The sequence below is a fragment of the Balaenoptera physalus genome (assembly GCF_965194825.1).
Source record: "Balaenoptera physalus genome assembly, chromosome: X".
NCBI classification, from domain to species: Eukaryota; Metazoa; Chordata; class Mammalia; order Artiodactyla; family Balaenopteridae; genus Balaenoptera; species Balaenoptera physalus.
In genome coordinates this window covers 61,876,034-61,902,101 of record NC_138903.1, presented here as the reverse complement: position 1 = coordinate 61,902,101, position 26,068 = coordinate 61,876,034, and the positions used below count along the sequence as shown (strand labels likewise).

General features: G+C 49.3%; 1 protein-coding gene across 4 annotated transcripts; it reads left to right on the top strand.

Annotated features, from left to right (window-relative positions):
• Positions 1 to 453: 453 nt before the first annotated feature.
• On the top strand, positions 454 to 26,017 carry CXCR3 (C-X-C motif chemokine receptor 3). Of its 4 annotated transcripts, none has more exons than XM_082446034.1 (3): positions 454 to 6,714; positions 13,120 to 13,639; positions 23,387 to 26,017. In XM_082446034.1, the coding sequence occupies exons 2-3, from the start codon at positions 13,613 to 13,615 to the stop codon at positions 24,473 to 24,475; spliced, it is 1,116 nt and encodes a 371-aa protein (XP_082302160.1). In that variant the 5' UTR covers positions 454 to 6,714; positions 13,120 to 13,612; the 3' UTR covers positions 24,476 to 26,017. The 4 variants fall into 4 exon arrangements, with proteins under 4 accessions (XP_082302160.1, XP_082302159.1, XP_082302158.1 ...); XM_082446032.1 differs by lacking the exon at positions 454 to 6,714 and adding an exon at positions 20,180 to 22,212 and having other exon boundaries at positions 13,592 to 13,639; positions 23,208 to 26,017; XM_082446035.1 differs by lacking the exons at positions 454 to 6,714; positions 13,120 to 13,639 and adding exons at positions 18,730 to 20,672; positions 22,129 to 22,212.
• The last annotated feature ends 51 nt before the right edge of the window (positions 26,018 to 26,068 follow it).

The window sequence follows — 26,068 nt, the reverse complement described above, 5'->3', positions numbered from 1 at the left end:
CCAAAAGCACAGGCAACAAAACTAAACATAGACAAATGGGAGTACACCCAAGTTAGAAAGCTTTGTGCATCAAAGGACGAAATCAAAAGTGAAAAGGCAGGAATTCCCTGGCAGTCCAGTGGTTAGGACTCAGTGCTCTCACTGCCAGGGCCCTGGGTTCAATACCTGGCCGAAGAACTAAGATCCCACGAGCTGCGTGGCACAGCCAAAAAAAAAAGTGAAAAGTCGACCTACTGAGTGGGAGAAAATATTTACAAATCATATATCTGAAAAGTAATAAATATCCAGAATATATTAAAAACTCCTACAATTCAACAACAAAAAAATGAAATAACCCAATTTTTAAATGGGCAAAGAATTTGAATCGATGTTTCTCCAAAGATGATATACAAATGACCATCAAGCATATGAAAAGATGCTCAGTGTCACTAACCATTAGGGAAATGCAAATCAAAACCACAATGAGATATCCCCTCATTAGGATGGTTACCATTAAAAAAAAGAATATAACAAGTGTTGGAGGATGTGAAGAGATTGGAACCCTTGTGCACTGTTGTCAGGAATGCCAAATGGTGCAACCACTATGAAAAGCAGTATGGTGTTTCCTCAAAAAATTAAAAATAGAACTACCATATGATCCAGCAATCCCACTTCTGGGTATATGTCTAAAAGATTTGAAAGCAGAGTCTCAAAAAGATATTTGCACACCAATGTTCATGGTTGCGCTATTCACAATAGCTATGAGTTGGAAGCAACCCAAGTGTCCATTGATGAATGAATGAATTAAAAAACTGTGATAAATACATACAGTGGAACATTATTGAGCTTTTAAAAAGAAGAAAATCTTGTTATATGCTACAACATGGATGAACTATGGGGACATTGTGCTCAGTGAAATAAGCCAGTAACAAAAAGACAAATACTGCATGATTCCACTTATATTAGGTATCTAAAGTAGTCAAATTCATAGAAACAGAAAGTAGAATGGTGGCTACCAGAGGCTATGGAAAAGGGGAAGAGGGAGGCTGCTCTTTAAAGGGTATAGTGTTTCAGATTTGCAAGGTGAAAATTTCTGGAGATGTTTCACAACACTGTGAATATATTTAACACCACTGAACTGTACACTTAAGAACTGATGGTAAATCTTACGTTTTATGTTACGTGTTTTTTACCGTAATACAAAAATGACCTAAAAAAGAAAATCCCGGACTGCATTATGGAGCCTGGCTTGGATAGACACACAGACTGGAGACAGGGATTCCAGTGAGGGGGCTGTGACAATTGTCCACAGAAAAGATGTTAAGGGTTTGGACCAGGACAAATTAAATGGAATGGAGAAGAGATGAGGTTTTCAAGAGGTGGTTAGGAAGTAACGCTGCCAGTAGTTTAGCAAGGGAGGAAAAAGTAAGAGGTGGCTGAGATTTTGAACTGGGTGACTGAGAGAATCATGACACCATTAACAAAAATAGGGGATTCAGGAAAAAGGAGGTGATTTGAGAGAAATGAATTTTGTTTCGAACACATTGAATTTGAGTTGTGTGTGGCATAGCAAAGTATAGATGTTCGGTAGGTAATTGGAAGCACAAGTCTGGAACTCTGGAGAGTTCCCTCCAGAGAGGTGGGAGCTGGAGGTATTGATTGGGGAGTTTTCTGCTCAGAGATGGTGATTGAAACCAAGGGTCAGCTACAGCCCACAGACCAAATCAAACCCACAACCTGTTTTTGTGCAGCTTGGAAACTAAAAACAACTTTTACATTTTAAATGTTTATGTAAGTACCCACATAATCGCTTTGATTTTGCCCTTTGGCCCACTAAGCTGAAAATATTTACTCTCTGACCTTTAAGAAAAAGTTTGCCAGGGCTTCCCTGGTGGCGCAGTGGTTAAGAATCTGCCTGCCAATTCAGGGGACATGGGTTCGAGCCCTGGTCCGGGAAGATCCTACATGCCACGGAGCAACTAAGCCCGTGCACCACAACTACTGAGCCCGCATGCCACAACTACTGAAGCCCGCATGCCTAGACCCCGTGCTCTGCAACAAGAGAAGCCACCGCAATGAGAAGCCCATGCACCACAACGAAGAGTAGCCCCCGCTCGCCGCAACTAGAGAAAGCCCGCGCGCAGCAACAAAGACCCAACACAGCCAAAAATAAATAAATAAATTTTAAAAAAAGAAAAGAAAAAGTTTGCCAATGGCCGGTTGAAACCATAAGAGTTCAGGTGCTCACCAAGCGAGTGGTGTCAAGGGAAGAGCATCATGGGTAAGGAAGAGAATAGACAGAGGGAAAACCATAATAAAGTAGCAATGAAGATCAATGAAGAAGAGTGCTTCAGAAAAAGACAGCTAGGCCAGAGTATCAAGTGCTGTACGGAGAGTGACAACTGCCATCTGAGTTTGGCAGCTAGGAGACTATTAGTGGTCATTAGGTTGGCAACCAAATAGAGCGGCAGAAACAGAAGTCAGATTGTAAGGGGTTAACAAGTGAGTAGGTGATGAGCAGGTAGGGAGCTCGCATAGACTATTCTCTGAAGACGTTTAATGTTGGGAGGGACTGGCGTAGGGTGGTATCTGGCATGGAAGGCGAGAAGATGGTTTTAGAATGGAGGAGGTCCAAGTGTATTATATGCTGAAGGGGAGATGTAGAAATGCAGAGGTAAATGAATGATACAGGGAATCATTACTGGAGCAAGATCTGGAGGAGACGATATGGGGTAGGAGTCAGGGTACCCGTCAGAGGAGAGACTGTTGGCAAGGAAGGAGACAATTCTTCCCCAGCCATGGCAAGAGGAGATCAGGGAGAAGCAGACAGACTTTCCGGTGATGAGTCTTCTACTCCCATAGCATAGGAGTAAAAGACTCTTTCTCCTGCAAATTTGGACATTTGTAAGCTACAACGGTAAGCAGACAGTTATCCAGGGCCCGGAGGTCAACCAGAGAAAGGAGTGTGGAAATACAAGGTGGAGGTGAAAGCATGGTGATATGGCTAGCCATGGGGTTCTGGCTTGGCAGAGAGGTGACTGAGACCGGACCAAGGTAGCCTGGGAGAATTAGGCTGGCTTGAGGGGCTAGAAGCCAAAATGAAGACAGACTGACTCTGGTACAAGAAAGAGAACTGAAAGAAACAGAGGTTATACTCAGAAAAGTGGATTTTCAAGTTTAAAATCTTCAAAATGAAACTCTGGTAGAAGGCATCCTAGGTGTGATTAAATGTGTGGGAGGCTGAATAAGAGCAGAGATGGAGATTACTGAAAACGAAAGGAACAGTTACATGGTCTTATTTATTCCTCATCACATACTTAGCAAATAGAAGATGAAGAAACTGAGGCACTGAGAGGTTAAGTAGCCAGCCCCCAAGCCATGCAGCTAGGAAATGGCAGAGTTGAGATTTGAATCCAGATCTGTGACTCTAATATCCAGTTGACCATGTCATGGGAGAGACATGATGCTTTTCTGTCACTGGGGATAAAGAAGATGGCATGGAGAGAGGAGAACAATGCCCTACGGGTGAAGGCAGAATTAAGCACGTACTTAGTTTGAACAGTGGAAATGGAATAAGGAGGGTTTCATATGTATGAACCAGGTTCCTAAATTAGGGACTTAGTTTTTTTATATCTCTTTTTTTCTGTGCCACTTTGAACTAAACTGGTCCTTTGGAAGTTATTAGCACATGACTTCATCCCTCAGTACCTTCATGACAGTCTCTGAGGGTAGCTATTATTATTATGTCCATTTTACTGAGAAGAAACAGGCTGGAAGACTACGATTTGCCCATGATCACATAGAAAGTGACAGATACAGGCATGCCATCCAGATATTGGGGTCTTTTGTTGAGCCATCTAGGTGAAAGTAGGATTTACTGCCCCCCACCATCTCACTGGTATTGAGGAAATCTCTAGCTCCAGCACCTCCAGCCTGAGGTGACTGTGACCAGAGGGAGGTGGCCTTGGAGAATGAGGAACCCCGCGTGCCTGAAACCATATCCTCGGAGAGAACTACCGAGAATCTTACTAAATGTCAGAAATATAGAGATAACAGGCATCCGTGGAGGGGAAAGAATTGTTTCTAAAATAACAATCCAATATACTAATTTATGTTCCATCCTGATGCACACTGTACCATGGGAGCCCAAGGGAGAAGCAACTACTATTGCGTAGGGCACTCAAGGCCAGCTTCTGAAAGGAAGACCTTCCCGATGGGTAAGGAGGCAATTGAGTTAGGGCAGAGCAGATAGGAACAGCACGCACAGAGACACAGAGAAGGGCCCGTTGACCCATTTGGTGAATGAACTTTGCAGCATGCTTGGAAAGTGGGGTCGCTGTTAAGGAGCCAGGTCATGGGGCCTTGTGTGGCAAGCTCGGAGCATCGGCCTGTATACAGAGGACAGTGGAGAAGACCATCGTGGAGTTTTCAACAGAGAAGTAATATGATTAGGTTTGACTTCTGAGCAGTCTTTCCATAGAGAGGCAGGACTGGGCACAGGAAAATCAGATAGGAGGCTGTCACAGTGGACCAGGTGAGAGATGCCAGCTTGAGCCCTGGGAGGAAGGCTAGAGAAGAGGAAACCTATTTGAGAACATCTTCATACATAGATTTTTGAGCACTTGTGCTGCTGGGGTTGCTGATTCATAGAAGATGCACCTGTTTCCTGGATATTGCCCAATTGCTCTCCAAAAAGACTAGAAAATTTTACGTAGGCAATGTTCGTCAGAGTACCCCAAACATTTTCCATTTTCTCAGTCTTCCTATAACGCTATTTCATATAAAATGCTCCATAGAGGAGATTGTATTCTCTGATTGTGGATAAAGAAAACCAAAACCTTCATTTTAAGCATGTGATTTCCCAAGCAATCACGTGGCTCCCTTCTGCCTTCACTTCCACCACGCCCAAGCTCCTCAGCAGATTGAAAGCTGTGTTTCTTTCTTGTTGTCAGTCCCAAACCATAATTCTAAGTATGCAAGAAATAGTGCCTCTCTTTAGTATTTTTCTAAATCAACTTAATTTCGATTCTTCACCCCATCTCAGCAGAGGGATGGGAAATTCTACCTGAGTCATTCTTTCAGTTCCTGCCTCCCTGAGATCAAAACTAGATCTTGGAACTTTCCACAGTGTGAGACATCTGACAGAGCCCCATCTGGTCATCGATTAGCTGTAGTACGTAAGCTGCCAACAAGCCACCCATTGTCCCCTGTCCATTGCTGCTTCTGTAGGAAGCTGAGGAAATCTGCCAGACGGCTGGGAGCCCTGGTGTTTCTGGGTGAACCAGGATTGGTGGGGGCACTCCACTTTGGGGGATTACCAGCTCCTCAGAGCACTACTAAGAAGCAGGGTCTAGGGACCCACAGTCTTCTCTCTCCTCCCTCTACCAGGCTATTACCTCCCCCGAGGCAGTAAAGTGCAGAGCTGGCTTCGTTTGGGTCAGATGTGGGGAGAAAGGGGAAAATACAAGAAGGAAAAATACAGCCTTCAGCCTATGGCACCTAAAGGGATGGGCTAATGAGCTGCTGAGTAGGTTTATTAAAACTGATATAATATCAGAGTAAAGCAATCTTAGAGCTTACGGTTAAAAAATAATTTGGAAATGGCAACATCCAATCTAACTTTAAGACACTTAAATGGGGCCACAGCCCCACATCGTGTATTCACGGGGCATCTCCCCGGTGATATTGACACTTTTGTTCCTAGGATGGAGACTCTTTTCCTCCTAGGCCTGTGTGGTGGGCAGAATGATTCCCCCACCACCAAAGATGTCCACATCCTAATCCCGGAAATTGTGAATATGTTATATTATATGTCAAAGGGTAATTAAGGTTTGGAGATGGAATTACAGTTGCTATTCAGCTGGCTTTGAGATAGGGAGATTCTCTTGGACTACCTGGGTGGGCCCGTATAATCACAAGGGTCTTTGTAAGTGGAAGAGGGAGCCAGAGTGAAAGAACCAGAGAGATGGCAACCTGAGAAGGACTCAGCCTGACATTGCTAGCTTTGAAGATGGAGGAAGTGATCATGAGCCAAGGAACGCAGGCAGTGTCTAGAAGGTGGAAAAGTCAAGGAAACTGACTCTTCCCTAGAGCTTCCAGGAGTGCAATCCTGCCAATACCTTGATTTTAGTCCAGTGAGACCCATTTCAGACTTCTGACCTCCAGAAATGTAAGTTAAGCCACTAAGTTTGTAATGATTTGTTACAGCAGCAATAGGGAATGAATACAGCCTGACAGAGGAAAACAATGCTTTTTAATGTCCTGACATTGTTTCCAGTGTAACTGTTTCCATCCCAGGGCTCGAAGGTAGCACTGGGCAAGACTGGAATCATGTTTGCTCCTGTACTTGGATGGCAGAGGGTGAGTAGAACAGATGACCCACCTCTGGCCCTGGCCACGTGGGCCCTGAGAAATCAATATCTTCCCCTTGCCCTCCAACCCATCTAAAAGCCAAGTCTTGACTAGAGATGCGTGCTGAAAGCTGCTGGGTCTACAAATGGGTCCTCCTTCAGGCACATGGCCAAACTGCACTTCTCATCCCCATTGAAGTTATACGTGGCCATGTGGCTTGCCTTGGCCAGTGAAGCTTTAGGACACAGTGTGCAATTCATCTTGTTCTCATCCCACGGCTGTGGTGACCATGACAGCGTGTGCTGAGATGGGGCCACCATCAGCCTGGGTCCTCGAGTGACTACAGTGAGCCAAGCCCTTGCCAACCCATGTTGCATGTCTAACGTGAGTGGGAAATAAAGTTCTGTTTGGTTAACCCTCTGAAGTTTGGACATTTTTGCTGTTACCAACGCATAGCTTAGTCTAGCCTGTGCTGACAAACCTGGGTCCTGTCCGTAGCTCTCTCTCCTAGTCGATCTCTTACTCAAGTGGCCACAAGAGAGGTAGAGCCTTAGCCTTCTTCACTTCAGGCATGAACCTGTGCAACATGGACTCTGGCCCCAGCCTCATGCCCTTTGTCTCACTTGACACTAACTGACCTCTGCTTTCCCATGGTCTACTCTGGGATACCGCATCAGTGAGGAAGCTTTTGATTGCAAGTAAAACAAGATAGGGATTTTTTTCATCTCACTTCATAAATCCAGAGCGGTCCCGGGGATTATTCAGGAGCACAAAGACTTCATCAAGGACCCCAGACTTTTTCTATCCTTCCGGTTTGCTAAGCATGTTGACATTTGTCCTCAGGTTTGTCACATCATAACTGTAAGATGGCTGCTTCACACAGCCATGTCCAAAGACAAGAAGCTACAGGAGGGACACTCCTCACCGATTTCTCTTTTTATGACAGGGAAGCCTTCTAGCTGATTTCCCCTTACGTATCGTGGTTCAGAACTCAGCCATCATACACGACTACTCCTACCTGTAAGGGAGGCTGAGAAACTGAGTCTCTGGCATTTCCAACCTCTTTTGTGGGAGAAAGGCTCTTCCCGTGGGAAAGAAGGGGAGGGGCATGGCTGTCAGGCAGACAGCCAACAGAGTCTGCCAGAACACCTGTCTGCCCAAGCTTCAGCCTGCTTCTCTCCCGCACCAGCTGTGACACTTGGATTCACTGGGTTGTGGGTTTGCTCCTTCCCACACTCCTGGTGAGATGACTGCCTGGGTTATGGCATAGCTGAAACACAAAATGGAGTGTGACTTGTGGCTGAAAGACCACTTGAAGGTTTAATACCCGTCCTTAGGGAATTTTGATTCCTCTAACTTTCGTGCTTATTGGAGGGGTTGGCTTTCCTTAGAAGCAGTCAAGAAAGATAGGGTTACCTTCAGGGGTTTTCCCACATGCTTAGATGCAAAGGAGCTTTCAAAAGTGTCATGCAAAGCTTTGATGAGGTATTTGCTTTCTAAATGTCTGATAGCAGCTGGGGGGGATGAAAGAAGTGAAGGCCATACAGCTTGTAAGAAACTTGCTTCTCAGACCTAGCCTGGACAGAAAATTGCAGGCAGGAACGTGCCTGTCTCTTCCTCTCTCCAGCTCCTCCTGGGGGCTTAGTGGTGATGCTTATCCAAGAATAAACGTGCCCTGTTGGAGGCCAGGGTGTCAGGAAGCCCTAGGAGGCAGGACACAGACTAGGAGAGGAGAGAGCCCAACATCTTCCTTTTGGTAAGAAACAGGCACAAATGTCACCCAAGCAGAGGAATCTAGCCATCTGGCTCCTGGGGCTTGTGCAAGGTAAAGAAAGGGCCTTCTCCGTGAGAATCTTTACTACGGGGGCCCATTCCAAGCTCCCAGGGAGTGTGAATGGCCAGCTCGCAGGGTAGCAGGGGCTGTTGGAGGTGGAAGGGTGGAGAGCGGGGCAACAGTCTCTTTGGAGCCTGCCTAGCCCAGCCGATGAATAGGATTTGGGCCAAGCCAGCATTTGAATTCTGGCCCTGCCACTTATTTGCTGAACGATCCTTTCTGAACCTCACTTTCCTCTCCTGCAAAATAATAATCCCTGTTCATAGCGGCATTATTCACAGTAGCCAAAGGGTGGCAACCACACAAATATCCACTGATGGATGAATGGATAAATAAAACATGGTATATCTGTGCAACGGAATAGCATTCAGCCTTAGAAAGGAAGGAAGTCCTACCACATTTATAACATGAATGGGGCTTCCCTGGTGGCGCAGTGGTTGAGAATCTGCCTGCCAATGCAGGGGACACGGGTTCGAGCCCTGGTCTGGGAAGATTCCACATGCCACAGAGCAGGTGGGCCCGTGAGCCACAATTACTGAGCCTGCGCATCTGGAGCCTGTGCTCCGCAACGGGAGAGGCCGCGACAGTGAGAGGCCCGCGCACCGCGATGAAGAGTGGCCCCCGCTTGCCGCAACTAGAGAAAGCCTTCGCACAGAAACGAAGACCCAACACAGCCATAAATAAATAAATAACTAAATACACATAACATGAATGAACCTTGAAGACATTATGCCAAGTGAAATAAACCAGTCAAGAAAGGACAATACTGTATAACTCCACTTACATGAGGTACCTAGAGTAGTCAAACGCATAGAAACAGAAAGTAGAGTGGTAGTTGCCAGGAGCTAGGGGGAGAGGGAATGGGAGTTAGTGTTTAAGGGGTACAGTTTCAGTTGAGAAAGGTGAAAAGAGTTGTAGAGATGGATGGTGGTGATGGTTGAACAAAACTTCGAATATACTTAATGCCACTGAACTGTAGACAAAAATAATTAAGAGGGTAAACCTTAAGTTATGTGTATTTTGCCACAGTTTTTAAAAACTGCATGCCAGCTGCCAAACTAAAAGCACTCATGTTAAAATAATGTGTCTAAATTAAACGAGTCAAAACGAAGAGTCTGAGTCCACATTGACATACCGTTCTTACTCCATCCCATTACTGTGGGGGTGAAGGCTGAGAGTCAGACATAAAATGCAGTAAACAGTGCATATTCCTGATATTTATAATTACTCAAAACAAGTTAGAACTTTAAAGTTTACAAAAGGCAGCTTCAAAGCCAACATCTCATTTTATCCTTTCAGTAGACTGAAACGATTTGGAATTTTGAGGCTAAATATGATATTCTACATGTGAAGAATCTATCACCTATCATAAAAATGTATCTGTGATTCCTTGTCCCCAACAATGGTTAAAATGGTAAGCTTTATGTGATGTATATTTTAGCACAATTTTTAAAATGAGAAAAAATTAGCAGTAATGCCTGCCTGGCTCGCCTCCCCAGAGAGCTAGAGGGGGTTAAGGAGATAGTGGACAGAAAAGCTCTGGATAAGACCCCACGGAGTGTTAATCAACTATACTCCAATATAAATTTTTAAAAAGAAATTTTTTTTTTAAAATGACCCCATGGAGAAAGGAAGTATTCCTTTTTGGAAGCCGCAACCACAGAAAGGTTTAGTCCATCATCGTGAGGCCTCATACCAGGTAGCTTGAACCTCAAGAGCCAGCAGGGCTGCTGAAAGACCGCCCCTCCCCACCCCCCGCCCACCCTGGCTTCTGCAGCCATGGCAAGATTGCCCCCTCCAGCTGGGCCAGAAGGGAGTAGAGGCTGGGCCCAGACCAAGGGCTTTCCCTTTTTTTTATTAAATAAACACCACCTTCTCTTTCTTCCCGGCAACTCTTGGCAGCTCTCTGCTGAGTCCCTATGTCCGGCCAGCCCCGGCACTGTAGAATCTGGCTAGGGCCTGAGGCTCTCCAACATCGGTGGCTCCAGAGACGATTTCTGCTTTCTATCTGCACCTCACACTTGCTGAGCATCTCCCCACCCTCCCCGCACAGAGGCAGCCAGTGTTCCCAGAACTTTCACATTCGTTATTATCTCCCTGAAAAGGTCAAGAGGATTAATTATGGATGTAAACATTATGAACCTTGTAACTACTCTTAAAGATAATGTTCACCAACAGCTGTATTTTGACATTCTCACCGCCTCGACACTATCGTCCAAGTGGTTTTCCACTCTTGCTATGCATTACAGTTACCTGGAGAGCTCTTGAAAACCACCCATATCCAGACACCCTCCCCGGCCTAATTAAGTGAGAAGTACAGCGGCACTCATTACTCTCCATCAGGCGTAATTACCTCTCCATGTCTTTGCATGCAGTGGGTCCATGTCCTTGACACACAAAAAGAATCAGCAGGAGAGCTTGGCCAATATCCAGCCCCATTCCTCCCACCCTGAGGAGGGCCTGACAATTGTAGTATCCTTTCACGTTTTCAAGAAGTTGTTTCTTCCTGTACTCTACTCCCATCTCCATCCCCATCCTTTCTAAAAACCCATTTTTCTCAAGTCACCGTTTCTCAAAATAGTAGGGGAGTTGTGGGAAATAGGAGAGATAGTGACTGTGGTTGGCTGATAATAGCCCCCAAAGATCTGTCCAGTCCTAGACCCCAGAACCTGTAAATGTTATCTTGTTTGGAAACAAGGTCTTTACATATATAATTAGGTTAAAGATCTTGAGATGAGGAGACAATCCTGGATTATCTGGGTGGACCCTAAATGCCATCGACAGATAGAGGGAGATTAGACACACAGAAGAGGGGGAGGCCATATAAAGATGGAGGCAGAGATTGGAGTGATGGTCACAAGCCAAGGCATGTGAGCCAGCAGCAAAAAGATGCAAAGAATAGATTCTCCCCTAGAGCCTCTGGAGGGAGTGTGGCCCTGCCAACAGCTTGATTTTGGACTGCTGGCCTTCAGAACTATGAGAGAATAAATTTCTGGTGTTTTAAGCCACCCAGTTTGTGGTAATTTGTTATGGCAGCCTTACGAATCGAATATGGTAACCAAATGAGTTTGGCTACTCTTGTCTTTACAGCAGGACTTCCCAAAAGCTTTATGCTAATAGGCATTGTTTCCCAAACACAGGCCCTAGAAAAGTACTCCCCAGAACACACCTTGTGCTAGGTCACATGCTTGACAGCAGCAATACCCCAAACTCACAGTGTTACAGGTCGTATGCATGAGAGAGAGTTACAGCCATACGTATGTATCCGTTGTGTATCTACCCTTTCAGAACCCACTAGCCATTCATTTATAACTCAGTAAATATTTATGAGCACCTACTATGAGTCAGAAACTATTCAAGGCACTGAGGATATAGTAAATAAGAAAAGAAAATTATATCTCTAGTGAAAAGTATATTCTAATGGAGTGATCAGTCAGTAAACAAATAAGCAAGTAAATAGCAGGTGGTGATGAATATAAAATGAGCTAAAGGGATAGAGAGGGATGGGGGGTGGCTACTTTAGAGTGGGTGTCAGAGAAGGTCAGGTATTTCACCAGGTGATTTTTCCTAAATTTGTTTCATGTAATCCTTTCAACAAGCATTTCATCCTTGTCATATGAGGTAGGTATTATCTCCACTTTGCAGATGAGGAAAGTAAGGCTCAGGGAAGTGAAGTGATTTGCCCAAATCATACAGCTGTTGAGTGGCCAATACGAGATCGAAACCCAGGCCTGTCGGACACCAAACAAAGCCCATTTACTACCACCATGCTGCATGGTTCCTGTCTTCAGTAGGACTCCCGTTGAGATCCTCCAGAGCCTGTCTTGGCCTGTCTATGCTTGTTCAGTGATCCCCAGTGGAGTGAGTGGTTCTAAGGGGAAGAAGGCTGAAGGCGAGAGATCAGATGGCAAAGGATACTTCTAGTCAGAGACTTGCCCCGCAGAATAACTTCAACCCATTTCTATCTTTGGAAGGTAGGCAGAGGGTACTGAAACTTCCTGCTTCCTCCCCTGGGTCTTCTCACCTCTCCTTTCTGTCTGCCTCATTGGCTAGAGCCCTCAGGGCAGAACCATGGGGTCCAGATAAAGGGACTTTGTAATGCCTTCATGGCTCTGAGCTGTACCTCTGAGTCCTAGACAGTGGGCAGGACTCAGGTAGAGACCAGCCAAGCAGTGAAAACTTGGGGTATGCTTGCAACAGCGTGAGGCTCAGTTTGGCTACCATACAGGATGCACAAAGCAGAAAGGAGAATCAGGCTGGGCAGGAGGCTGGGGCCAGATCACAGAAGGCCTTGAAGGCCAGGCCGGGAGAATAGTCTCCATTCTCTGGGCTGGTGTTTGCCAAAGTGTGCCCTGCAGACAACTCACGTTTGGGGATAATAATAGCAGGCACAAGAAGGGGTGTTATGTGAGAATGCGAAGTTTCCTTGTCACTAATTTGGAGATCAGAGGCTAAACAGACCCCTTTTATGCCAAACTTCCCAGACCTGACATGAGGGCAGAGGACAAACCGAGGGGCCGCAGTGGATGCCATCCTCATGGCAAAGATGGATGGAAACCCACGAGAGGCAGACTGGGCTGGGGGTGGCCAATCAGTGTTGTGGATTCCAGCTCTAAATCACCTTCTCTCTCCCCTCCCTGCCGCCCCTTTAACTTGTCTCCTTACGCCTACCTGCCCCAAACTCTCACCCCTCTTCCAACTCTTTCCCTCACCGCACCACCCCCTTCTTCCTCAACCATCCCATCCTATGCCTCTTCACACGCAAGCACTTCTCTAGCTGTACTGTACACTACAGTAATTTATAAATCCTCTGGGTAGTTATGTGAAAGACTGCTACTCACTAGCAAACAGGCTAAAAATTCATCTGAGTTCCACAGAGGGTTTGTCCTAAGCCATTCTCCAAAAAATATAGAATTTTAAAAAATATCATTTGCTTTTCTTTTTTTTTTTTTAAGACCCAGACAGGCTCGGCTTGGAGCTTTACCACATTGTTGGTTCCCATGGTAACCACCGCAAGTTCCTGACTCCCGTCCTTCCCTTCCGTCCTGGCACCACCGGCTGTGAGATATGCCTGAGGAGCACCGTTGTCGCAGGGGCGGCCTTGTTTTGGTTTCCACCGCAGCCCCCGCACTGGCCCAGACGCTCTGGAACCTCCGTTGGGGTTGGGGATTTGCACAATGAACAGCGCACCCATCCTGGGCCCAGCGGCGGCTCACCTTCAGGTGCCTCTGCTTCTCTTAAAATCACATAATGGCCTTTTCAAGCTCAAGACAGTAGAGCAAGGTGGTTAAGAGTGTGGATTTCGAAGCCAGACCGCTTGGTTTGAAAGCCAGGCTCCATCACTTATCAGCTGTTTCACTGGGCGAGTTACTTGACCTGAGTCTGTTCCCTCATCTTTAAAACAGGAATAAAAATGGAACCTCTCAAAGACTTGTTAGGAGGATATGTATGTGTAAAGGTGCTTCAAACGGCCTGGTAAGTGCTACGTAAGCATTACTGACTAGTATTATTGTTGTTATTGTTTTCTGTCGGTCCCATCATCGACAGACATTTTGGCTGAGTCAGCAATTAAAGTGGTATTCTGTGAGTGAGGAACTTGTGGATATCACAGGGGAAAGCATGTCTCCAATTTGGTGTGTCCTCAAGGTCCTTTTAAGTCCTGAGCCCCAGAAGCAAGGCTCAGCTTCTAGACCCAGTCCCCTCTGTAGCCGCAGAACAGAGCAGACAGCCCACCCAGCCGGGCTCTGCGTCTGGAAGGGACCTCTCACCCCATCACCCATGAAGACCTGGACACAGGGATCAAACTGTTGTTCAGGTCCCACAGCCAAAGGCATCAGCGCTTTGACCAATTCGGCAACTCAGGACCAAGGCTTAGGCTTTCCAGTTTGGGGTGTGCAGTACCTCAATGCAAATGAAGCTTCCCCTGGACATAGAAAACAAACTTATGGTTACCAAACGGGAAAATGGGGTGGGGCGGGGTGGAGGGAGTTTGGTATCAGCAGATACAAATTACTATATATAAAATAAACAACAAGGTCCTACTGTATAGCACAGGGAAATACATTCAACATCTTGTAATAAGCCATAATGGAAAAGAATAAGAATAGATAGGTATATATGTATAACTGAATCACATTGCTGTACGCTAGAAACTAACAACATTGTAAATCAACTATACTTTTATTTATTTATAAAAAAGAAAATAAATAAAAACTTTTAAAAATGAAGCTACCCCCGGGGGTGTGTCCAGTCCTGGAAGGATCTCGGCAGCCACAGGGAGGAGGGTAGCTCACGATTCAGATATAGCACTGACCACGTGCCATGCCTTGTCCGGAGCAACTCGACATATACAGCATACTGCCTCTGTTCATCCGGAGAGGGAAACCAAAGCACAGAGAGGTGAAGTAACCAGTGCAAGGTCACACAGCTAGTAAATGGCAGAGCCAGGAATCCAGTTCAGACAGCCTGAATAGCAGGCTGCTCCAGAGTCCGCGTGCTGACCTGCTCTGCTGGACTGCCTGGCATGGGGCCAGTTCAGCTCTGGCCAGACGAGCCCCAATGCCTGTGCCCATGCAGATGACTTAGTGCCTAGTTGGAGAAATATGGGCCCAACAATAATGGAAGGCAAGGCCAGGGCCATGGCAGCACAGGACATGTGGACAAAGCCCCCCAGGCCACCACCATACCCCACTGGGATTTTGGGAAATTCGTTTAGCTGGCTGAGGAATTTTCCAGAAGGCCAGAGAGTCCAGGCAGGAAGAGTTCAGACCAGAGTCAGGCCCATCAGCAAGGGGCCTTGTGCAGGGTCCTGGGAGGCCAGTTTAACGCACAACGGGGTTCCCTTCGAGGTAAGCACGCAGGGAGGGACACCATCACCCAGCAGCTCCTGCTCAGTGGAGCGCCTTAGCGGCAGGCAACGTAGTTTCCAGCGTGTGCCTTTTCCTCTTCGTGGGGGCCCAGCAGCAGCCAAGAACCCCTGCCCAGACTGCCGGCTGTTCGGGGAGAGCGGCCTCCCAGACAGGGACCTCACCCAACTTGGCAGGTCCACTTCCATTTGGAAACAAGAACTCCAGACCCTCAGCTGGTGACACTCTGAAGGCCGCAAGCCCCAATCCCTTCTCTTCAGCCAGTCTGAGGCAAGAATGGGGTCACCCTGAGAGCCTCAGGCACGGCTTGTATTCTTTGAGGGGCCCTGAGGGGCTTGGAGAAGGAGTGCTTGGGCTGCCAGTGCCTTCCACCTGGAAAGCAGGCAGCGCTTCCCTTCCTGGTTCAAAAGGCAGAGGGGAAAGTTGGGAGGAACTCCAGGCCAAGAGGCTGGAGGTAGCCAGACTGTGGGAAAAGGGAAGAAGCCAGGAGTCCAGAAGTAAAGTGAGGCTGGAGGGGAGAAGGGGAGGGGACTGAGTCATGGGAGGGAGCTTCCTGGGGACGACGCCAGAGGACACAGCCAGTGAGCATTTGTTTCCAGACCACCTCGGCCCCATCTTCTTCTCACAAGACCTCTAAGCTGGTCCTGGGAATAGCGTCTGACACCAAACCCATCCTGCGTGAGAGAGATCCTTTCAGTAACTTTTATTTTGGTATAGTTTCAAACTTACAGAAAAGTTGCAAGAATAGTACAAAGACCTCCTTTATACCTTTTCCCGGTATCACCAGTTAGTAGCACGCTGCCCCATTGCCTTTATCCTTTGTGCATCCTCTCTCACTCTGCGTATCTCTTTTCCAAGTCATATGAAAGAAAGCCGCAGATGTGATAGGCTTTTGCCCATAAATTCCTCAATCATAATTTCTACAAACAAAGACATTCATTAGAAAAATAGCATGGATATAAGGTTTTTATCTCATCTCCAGGCCATGTTCAAATTTCACCAATTGTCCCAGGTTTTTAGCTTAATTTTATTTTCCTTTTGGATAGTTTTTTTTTTAATCACATAGCTAATACGTGAATCCAATCTCCTTGTAAAACATTACAAAGAAGGCCAAAGCCATCCTCCTTGAACACCGCCCTCCACCCCAGTCCCTCTCACCTTAAAAGGCATGATAGTATAGTAGGTGAGAGCAGGAGGTCTCTGCCCCTTGCTGGCTGCATGGCTTTGAGCAAGTTCCTTAAACTTTGTGTTTCTGCCATCTGATAATAGTAACGATGTCATAGTTACTACATAGTTTGAGTATTAAATGAGTTCATCCCAATAAAGCTCTTAGAATAGTGCCTGGCGCATAGGTAAGTAATCAATAGATGTCAGCTGTTCTTATTGTCCCATTTGACCTCACTCTGTGGGGATGATCCAAGGAAGTGCAAGAAGCAAACGCTGGGCCTGCCAATGACTTCCACGGGGCAGCCCAGCTGAGCAGTGCAGGGGGACATCCTCCCCCTGTTAACTGAGGGAGTGATGGGGACTCAAGAATCCATCAAGGTTACATGCACCCCAATGTTCATAGCAGCACTGTTTCCAATAACCAAGACATAGAAGCAGCCATCAACAGATGAATGGATAAAGAAGGTGTGGTACATGTATACAATGGAATATTACTCAGCCATAAAAAGGAATGAAATAATGCCATTTGCAGCAACATGGATGGACCTAGAGATGATCATACTAAGTGAAGTCAGACAGAGAAAGACAAATACCATATGATATCACTTATATATGGAATCTAAAATATGATACAAATGAACTTATTTATGAAACAGAAACAGACTCACAGACATAGAGAACAAACTTAGGTTGTCAAAGGGGAAAGGGGTGGGGGAGGGATAAATTTAGGAGTTTGGGATTAGCAGATACACACTGCTATATATAAAATAGATAACAAGGTCCTACTGGTATAGCACAAGGAACTATATTCAATATCTTGTAATAAGCCATAATGGAAAAGAATATTTTAAAAAGAATATATATATATATATATATATATATAATATATATAACTAAATCACTTTGCTGTGCACCAGAAAGTAACACAACATTATAAATCAACTATACTTCAATTTAAAAAAAAAAAAGAATTCATCAAGGTCAGGCTTCCATGATAGAACTTTTGTGCGTTGCCAGTGTTACCACCTGCATCTCTGGAGAGTCCGGACAGGCCCGAGAGCAGAGGTGGCGTCCCAGGGACCGGGGCGGGGGATGGGAACAGATGCACACCAACCGCAGAGGTGGGGAATTTTCCAAGCCAGGTCTTCAGGAGCCTGTGGTGGGAGGGAGACCTCTGGAAGCACCACAGATCCTCCTGGAGACGTCGCAAAAGGGGTCTGGCACTCGGCGGATTTTTGCTTTGTCCTCCAGACTCCTCGTCCTGGAGATTCTGACATTTCTTCTCCCTAGTAAGTGGGGAGGAGCAGGGCAGAAGAATGGGGATGTGGTGAGGTCTACCAAAGCTCCCTCTAGGGCACAATCCCCGCCAGGTGAGCACCTGCCCTCACACAAGATGCCTGCTTGGGGCGGCATGGTGAGTAAGGTGTGGCTCCTGAAAGATCCAGTCCTCGGGCGGCAGCATGATTGCAGGGGTTGGGAGAGCACATTAGAAAGCAGCCCGGATAGGAATGTTGTCACAAACCCTGCTGGCTGACTAGCCTAGGACAGGTCACTTCACCTCTCTGAACCTCCGCTCCATTCTCCAAAATGAGTACAGCAACCTCTGGCTCCCCGGGAGGCTTAAAGGTTTAAAGAAGATCGTGTGTACAAAAGCAAGGGCTTGCCAAGTGGAAGCTATTATTATTTACTGGTTCCCAGGCACTGCTGCGGACAGGATGACAGGAAGGTCATTGTGTTTGGTGACAGGGCTTGGCTCCTGAACTACTCTCCAGCCCACTCCATCCCCCTACTTTCACACATACCCTCTTTTCCAACCAGACTGCCTGCTCCTGGGCTGACAAGCTCTTCCTCGCTGCCTGGCCTTGGCACCTGCTGGTCCCATGGCCTGACTTGCCTTGTCTCCCCTTGCCACCTGACAGATGGCAGCAACATCCTCCTTCCCTGGTCCCCAAAAGAATGAGCACCCCCATAGCTTGGGGGCTCAGTCCCACGGGCCTGGACTGCTGAGGCCCCAGCACTTGGAAAGGACTTGCCTCCCTGTAGGGCTCAGAGCTGCAGGGAAAAGGACAGAGGAGGGGGCAGTTCCCAGTCCCTGGGCCTCCCTGTGACTTAAGCTCTCCTTCTCTTGTGAAATCCACAGCTGGCAGAAGGAAGCGCAGGGTCCCAGTGGTGTCTGGGGCAGACGCACACCCCCTTCGTGGGGTTAGGACTCTTCATTTTGTGTAAGAAAGGCTCTGTCCCAGTCTGGGCCACCACCTGAGACCCACGGAAAGCTTGGGCCTCGCTGAGCCTGCCCCCCTGACAGCTGGGCGCTAGCAGCCTAGTCCAAGGGGCTTTGGGAGCAGGGCTCCCAGGGGCATTCGGAGAAGCTGCGAGAGAGGCTGTGAAACAGCAGACACTGAGAGGGTGGAGGAAGAGGAAGTGGCCCCCTTCCCTGGCTGGCCTGACAGACAGCTGTGGAGGCCCTCCTTCCTGTGAGGGACCGGGCCCAGGGCTCAGACCTTCAAGCCTCCCATCTCCCCAAACCACAGCCCAGAGGTGTGAAAGACAGAAAAAAAAAAACAGGGGGAGGGGTGGCAGAGAAGAGACAGGTGCACATTTCACACCTTGACCACAGGTGGGGCTCGGAGCAGCTTCACTCTGACTAACTTCCTTCTGAAGCTTCCCCACTGGTGTCTCGGGAGGCCAGAAGCAGAAGGGTGCAGCTACCAGAGCTTAGGGTGCAGGCTCCTGGCTAGGTGGGTCTTCCCCAGGGCTGGGCCTGCTTGGAAGCTGGTCTGGGGGCTGCTTGGGATAGGAGAGGGCCGAGTTAGTGGGCCAGACAAGGTTCTTGGCTCGGCACCTTCTGAGGCATGTGAGCTGTGAAAGACAGCAGTGGCCAACTGCAGACCTGACCTTCTGTGGCCTTGGGAGGGGCTGGTCTGGAAAGTTACTAGAAGGGGAGGAAACTGCTGCTCGCTGTGTTCTTTACCCTGTGCCATATGTATCGTTTACAGTTCACAGAGCAGCCCTGACACAGGTGGACTAGCTTCATCCCTACTTTCCAAATGAGGGAACCAAGGCAGAGAGGTAAAATGATTCGCCTAAGGTGACACAGTGGGGCAGCCAGAGGATTCGGCCAGGACTGGCCAAACCCTCCCAGCTAAGGCATGGGGCAGCCTTCCCGAAGGATCCGTCCTCCAGCCACGTCCACAGGGCAGCACACTCTGTCCCAGGGCTCCCCTGACATGGAAGGGCTCCCAGGGACTCTGGGTTTGTGGCCAGTATCCCTCACACTCAGCATTCTCAGATATGCTTCTACTAAGGGCTGAGCCTTGTGTGGAGACCTCACAGCCTTGGTCATCTCATATCATCCTTTTTTTTTTTTTTTTTACAAATTTATTTATTTATTTATTTTTGGCTGTGTTGGGTCTTTGTTGCTGTGCGCGGGCTTTCTCTAGTTGCGGCGAGCGGGGGCTACCCTTCGTTGTGGTGCGCAGGCTTCTCATTGCGGAGGCTTCTCCTGTTGCGGAGCACGGGCTCTAGGCGCACGGGCTTCAGTAGTTGTGGTGTGTGGGCTCAGTAGTTGTGGCGCACGGGCTTAGTTGCTCCTCGGCATGTGGGATCTTCCCGGACCAGGGCTCGAACCACTGGTGGCGCAGTGGTTGAGAATCCGCCTGCCGATGCAGGGGATTCTCAACCACTGCGCCACCAGGGAAACCCTCAGATCATCTTATAACACCCTTGCTGAGACCAGCTCAAAAACGGTTATGTCATAGATCCAAGGTCACACACCTCGAACGGGGTGCAGTCAGGGCTGGAGCCAGACAAATTCAGCATTTTTCCCATTCTTCCCACTGCATCACGGCCACACCGGGAGAAGCGGGAACAGTCCGCACCACAGCCCAGGCTGGCCTCTCAGGATATGGCCCAACGCAGAAAGGAAAGCTCTCTGCACCTTTCCAACACTCTTAGCTGACCTCATCTCGTTTCTCCTTTCCAGCAACCCAGGAAGGTGGGGATCTTGGTCCCCATGTGGCAAATGAGGAGACTGGGACACAGGAAGGAGACCAGAGGTCCCTAAACTTAGAAATTTCACATGTATCTGGAAGACCCACACTGGGCTGTCAACTCCTGCTAACACAGGATGCTATTGTCACCAACATTTCATAAAGAGAAGATCCTTTTAATACCAAAAAGGGGATGAAGGCCATAACTGCAGAATACAAGAACCTCCTTTAAGTTGAACAAATAGAGCTGTTTGTTCTCCTCCTTTCTCTCACCTGTAGAAGCCCAGTGAATGGAAACTCTTCATGGACCAGCATCGGAAGCTGTGCTCCCGGCTCCCACCCGTCTTCCTCCACCTGCAGGCAAGTCACCTGCCAAGTCCTACCTATCCTAACTGCTGTGGCTTCTGGAATCCTCCCAGGCCCCTCCACTTGTGCTGCTCCTGACCTCCTCCAAGCCCTTAGTTCCCTCTGGCCTGGATCCTGCAGGTGACAAACTGCTTAGAGCAAGGATAGTCACATCTTCTGGCCACAGGAGGCAGGGAAGGACCTCTCTGCCTCACAAGTGTGTGTTTTGTCCATTAAGTTTGAGCTGAATTCCAGACCCAAGCCTGGAGGCTCAGGTGACGCATTCTGGATGAAAACTGGACCCCAATGCCATAGCCTCTGTCTCTCTCTCTCTCTCTCTCTCTCTCTCTCTCTCTCTCTCTCTCTCTCTCTCTCTCTCTCTCTCTCTCTCTCTCTCTCTCTCTCTCTCTCTCTCTCTCTCTCTCTCTCTCTCTCTCTCTCTCTCTCTCTCTCTCTCTCTCTCTCTCTCTCTCTCTCTCTCTCTCTCTCTCTCTCTGTCCTTTTCACCTATGAGGAGAGAGGGAAACTGCTTGGGAGAGGCAAGGGGCTGCCTTTTCCCTCTGATAATGAGAGCAGGGCAATAGGGAGATCCCCATGTAGTCTTCCCCAACCCTATTCCCCTTCTCCTCACTCCAGAAGCAACTGCTCTCATGGATGTGTGGTGTGTCCAGTCCCTACTTTAAACTTCTAGGACAAATAGCTGTATCCAAAACAACACGGTATTGTTTTGTGTGTGTGTGTTTTTTCGAATTTACCTAAGTGGTGTCAAACTATACACAGTATTCCCTAACTTGCCTCTTCCACCATTGGTCATTGACTTTTCTAGATGCATCCATGTTAAAATATATAGCTTTAAATTCATTTGTTTTTAACTATGTGAATATATCATTGTTTATCCATTAGAAAGCAACTGAAGGCAGTGTGCGGAGTGGTAAAAGGAGAGTCAGACAGCTGTGGGTTCAATCCTAGCACCTACCCTTGCTTATTATGTCTGGCGAAGGCCTTTCCCCTTTCTGGATGAGCCATGGGGATGCCGCCCAACCCCCCCACCCCCGCCCCTACAAGGGAGTGGTGTGGTTGGAATGAGGCAGTGTCAGAGAAAACGCCTAAAGCAACACCCAGCACACAGCAAGTTCATTACTAGCAGTTCCCTTTCCTTGCCCCTGTTGCTTAACAGGGAGGGGCAATGGTAAAGGACTAGAATTAGTGTGATGGATTGCTTTCAAATATTTTCATTTTTTTAAGAAGGTTAATCTCCTTTATAGAGTTAACACGTTTAGCTATCCAGTCCACAATCGTGCGAGAGCAGCTCCAGCCCAGGACGGATGAGCAGCAGTTCTTACCCCTGCCCTTGCCAGCTGCCCTGCTTCTCCTTCAGACCTCTCCCCTCAAATCACCTGCCCCTTCCCCTCCCTCGGCCCCAGGCTTTCTGGTCCCAGGCTTGTGTTCAACTCCCAGAGCAGCTTCCCAGGGCCAGTGGGATGTTGGGGTAGGAGCCCCGTGGCCTTGGGTCTAGGGAGTTCTGGTATAGATAACCCCTTGGAAGAGGCTGCTGCCGAGAACCGCGTGAAACCCTGACTTCCTCTGTGTAGCGCAGGTTCCCGACCACAAGCACCAAAGCAGAGGGGCAGGCAGCACACGGCCAGGCAGCCAGAGTACCAGCCCAGCCATGGTCCCCGAGGTAAGTGCCGCTGTCCAGCCAGGCCAGACCACAGCTCCAAGTGGAGAGCCTAGGACACTAGGGGAACGTGAGGGCTGGCCCACAAGCCAGGGCCACCAGAGGGTTGGGTGAATAGGTAGGGAATGCAGGGGTTGTGTAGAAGGAGCACTGGACCGGGAATTGGGAAACCACCTTGGCCACTGACTTGTGAATGACCACAGGCGAGACCCCCTCCCCTTTCTGGCTTTGGTGCCTCATCTGCGAAACGCATGAGGTTGAGGCTCACCCCGCAGGGTCCCCAAGGCTCCCTTCAGCTCTGACTTGGAACTTTGATCTTCCATGCCGGACTGAATTGGCCCCTGGGAGGCCCTCAGCTGTGGGGTGGTTTGCAGGGGAAGGGGGTAAGGAATGTTTCTAATAGAGCTTGCTGGGCAAGTCCCCGGCAGGTGGCAGGCCTCAGTGTAGGGGAGGGGAAGGACAGGGGCAGAAAGCATGTGTTGGGGGGCTGCAGTGATTTGTAGAGGGGCCCCATGGGGTGGGGGGCAGGAAGTAGGAGTCCCCAGACAAGGGCTGAGGAGGGAAGAGAAGGGCCAGTGACTGGGAGAGGGGACTGCGGATAGGCGCCAGGGGACGGAGGTGGTGGAACTAGGCGTGGCCAGGAGGGCTCTGGGCACAAGATGGAAGCTCTCCCTCCAGTCCACAATCCCTGGGCCGATGGGATGACCCAGAAGGGAGAGAGAGAAGCAGCCTTTGAGAAGGGAAGTTACCAGCCCAGCACCCAGGCCGGGCACCTGGAGCTCAGAGGGCGTGGTTTCGGAAGAAAGGCAGGACAGTTACAGGGTACAGCCCAGGCCTCCGGGCCTGCCTTACAGAGGAGTTGCTTCAAGAAAGGCTCCTCAGACTAAATCTTGAAGGAGTGATGTTTTTTAATTGAAGTACAGTTGATTTACAGGAATGTTTCAGGTGTACAGCAAAGTGATTCAGTTATGCTTACATATATATCTATTCTTTTTCAGATTCTTTTCCATTATAGATAACCTACAAGATATTGAATATAGTTCCCTGTGCCATACAGTAGGCCCTTGCTGTTTATCTGTTTTACATGTCGTGGTGTGTATCTGTTAATCTCAAATTCCTAATCGAAGGAGTGACTTTTAAGGCCTTCACAGGCTCTGTGCCCTCCCTCCCTCCACAGATGAGTGAACGCCAGGAGTTCCCAGCCTCGGATTTTGCCTTCCTCCTGGAAAACTCTTCCTATGACTATGGAGAAAATGAGAGTGACTCCTGCTGTGCCTCCCCACCCTGCCCGCAGGACTTCAGCCTCAACTTCGACCGGGCCTTCCTGCCCGTCCTCTACAGCCTCCTCTTCATGCTGGGGCTGCTGGGCAATGGCGCCGTGGCGGCCGTGCTGCTGAGCCAGCGGGCGGCCCTGAGCAGCACCGACACCTTCCTGCTGCACTTGGCCGTGGCTGACGCGCTGCTGGTGCTGACGCTCCCGCTCTGGGCGGTGGACGCGGCCGTCGAGTGGGTCTTCGGCTCCGGCCTCTGCAAAGTGGCGGGTGCCCTCTTCAACATCAACTTCTACGCGGGGGCCCTCCTGCTGGCCTGCATCAGCTTCGATCGGTACCTGAGCATCGTGCACGCCACCCAGCTCTACCGCCGGGGGCCCCCGACCCGCGTGGCCCTCACCTGTGTGGCGGTCTGGGGGCTCTGTCTGCTCTTTGCGCTCCCGGACTTCATCTTCCTGTCCGCCCACCACGACAAGCGCCTCAACGCCACCCACTGTCAGTACAGCTTCCCGCAGGTGGGCCGCACGGCCCTGCGCGTTCTGCAGCTGGTCGCCGGGTTCCTGCTGCCCCTGCTGGTCATGGCCTATTGCTATGCCCGCATCCTGGCTGTGCTGCTGGTCTCCAGGGGCCAGCGGCGGCTCAGAGCCATGAGGCTGGTGGTGGTGGTGGTGGTGGCCTTTGCCCTCTGCTGGACCCCCTACCACCTGGTGGTGCTGGTGGACACCCTCATGGACCTGGGGGCCGTGGCCCGCAACTGTGGCCGAGAAAGCAGTGTGGACGTGGCCAAGTCGGTCACGTCGGGCATGGGCTACATGCACTGCTGCCTCAACCCTCTGCTCTATGCCTTTGTGGGTGTCAAGTTCCGAGAGCGCATGTGGATCCTACTCATGCGCCTGGGCTGCCCTGACCAGAGGGGCCACCAGCGGCAGCCGCCGGCTTCCCGCCGGGATTCATCCTGGTCTGAGACCACAGAGGCCTCCTACTCAGGCTTGTGAGGCTGGGATGGGGGATCCCCCTTTCCCACGCAGCCCAACTCCCCCCACATTCCAGGCTCCTCCCTCGCTCGCTCCCCAGACACACACTCCTTGGAGTCCCCGATGGCCCCACCCCAGTACTGCCGGGTCTCCCAGGGAGCCGCCCTCCCGGCTCTGGGGGCTGCGCCATCACTGCTCCTTAGCTGCGCAGCCCCATCCCGCCGCTTCAGAGGTGGCTGCCTTCAGGCCCTTCTTACCTTGGCCGCTCGGAACCCCACCACCCTCCTAATTCAGTAACCAGGCCTCAGCCTTCCCCGTATGCAGGGAGCATGAGGCCAACAGCATAATGGCAGCTGCCTTGGCCGGGCCTCCTGTTCCGCAGTGACTATGGCTGTGGTTCCCGAGACCTCTGTGTTTGCTCACTTTGATTTTTATGTCTAAAACTCTGCTTCAAACTTTTCAATAAACAAGCTAACCAGGACCAGGGTGTGTTAGTGCATCATTGCAGCCAGCCCTGCCCAGGCTCTGGGGATGCACTTCCTGCTTCTCCTTGTCTGGCCCTGGGTCTGTGCCAAACAATGCTGCCTCTGTCTCTATCTCCCCTCCTCTCTGCCCTCCTGGGCGCACCTGTCACTCACAGGGAAGCACCCAGGGACGTGGGTGCAGGGTAAGCAGTTAGCCAACCCGCTGGCTAGACACTGTCTAGGCATAATTTGGGGAAGGGGCCTTCAGACATAAATAAGACATAGTCCCTGTACTCCAGAAGCTTAGGCCAGCAAGGAAAATGTATAGGTGACAATACCAAGCAGTCTATGCCACGAGGCAAATGTGCAGCACATGTTCAGAGCACTGCGGCTGGAGCCATTTGGGAAGCCTTCTTGAAGACAGAGGAATGTGTAAGAACTTAAGGGGCAAGTAGTATTTCCAAGGGCAAAGAGAAAGAAAGTTGGTATTTCCAGGCAGATGGGAGGGCAGCAGAAAAGGTGGGAAGGTTGGAAACAGCAATGCTGATTGGAGGAATGATAAGTGGTCCCAACTGGCTAGAATTAAGGGTTCAGGTAGAGAAAGGGTGGAAAAGACTGAAAGTTAGTTTGGGATCAGGTGAGGGTATTATAGGTTACAAGGCTGTAGTGGTTATTCATGTTAGAGGTGACGCAGGCTCTTACTAAGGAGATAGAAGTGGGACTGGAAAAAAAGGAGATCGGACGACTTGGCAGTCATTAGCACATAGGCCACCTGGAGGCATGTGTGGGCTGCAGGGAGCATCTTCCCATGGCTATAGCTGGGGTGGAAGTGAGTGGGGGAAGTGACCAGGGCCACTGAGGTAAGGCAGAGGGCTGGACCCTCCCTTTGCAGGGGTGGAACCACTGCACTGTCAGTTCTCCCTAATGAAGTCACCAATGTGCCATGATCCAGTTTCACAGGCCAGCTGGGCTTCGCTAAGATTGCAGATGTGGCTGGAGGTGGGACTGGAGAAGAGGGACCCAAGGATTTAGCCGGGGGAGCGCGTACCACCCTGTGCACATATCCGATCCCATGTAGACTTGTGCTTAGGCTTCAGTTTGTGGCCACTGAAAGAACACTCTCAGCATCTGCAAAATGCAGGAAGGATGG

Coding starts and splice junctions, on each gene's coding strand:
- CXCR3 (XM_082446032.1), top strand. CDS start 23,294: ATGTCGTGGTGTGTATCTGTTAATCTCAAATTCCTAATCGAAGGAGTG.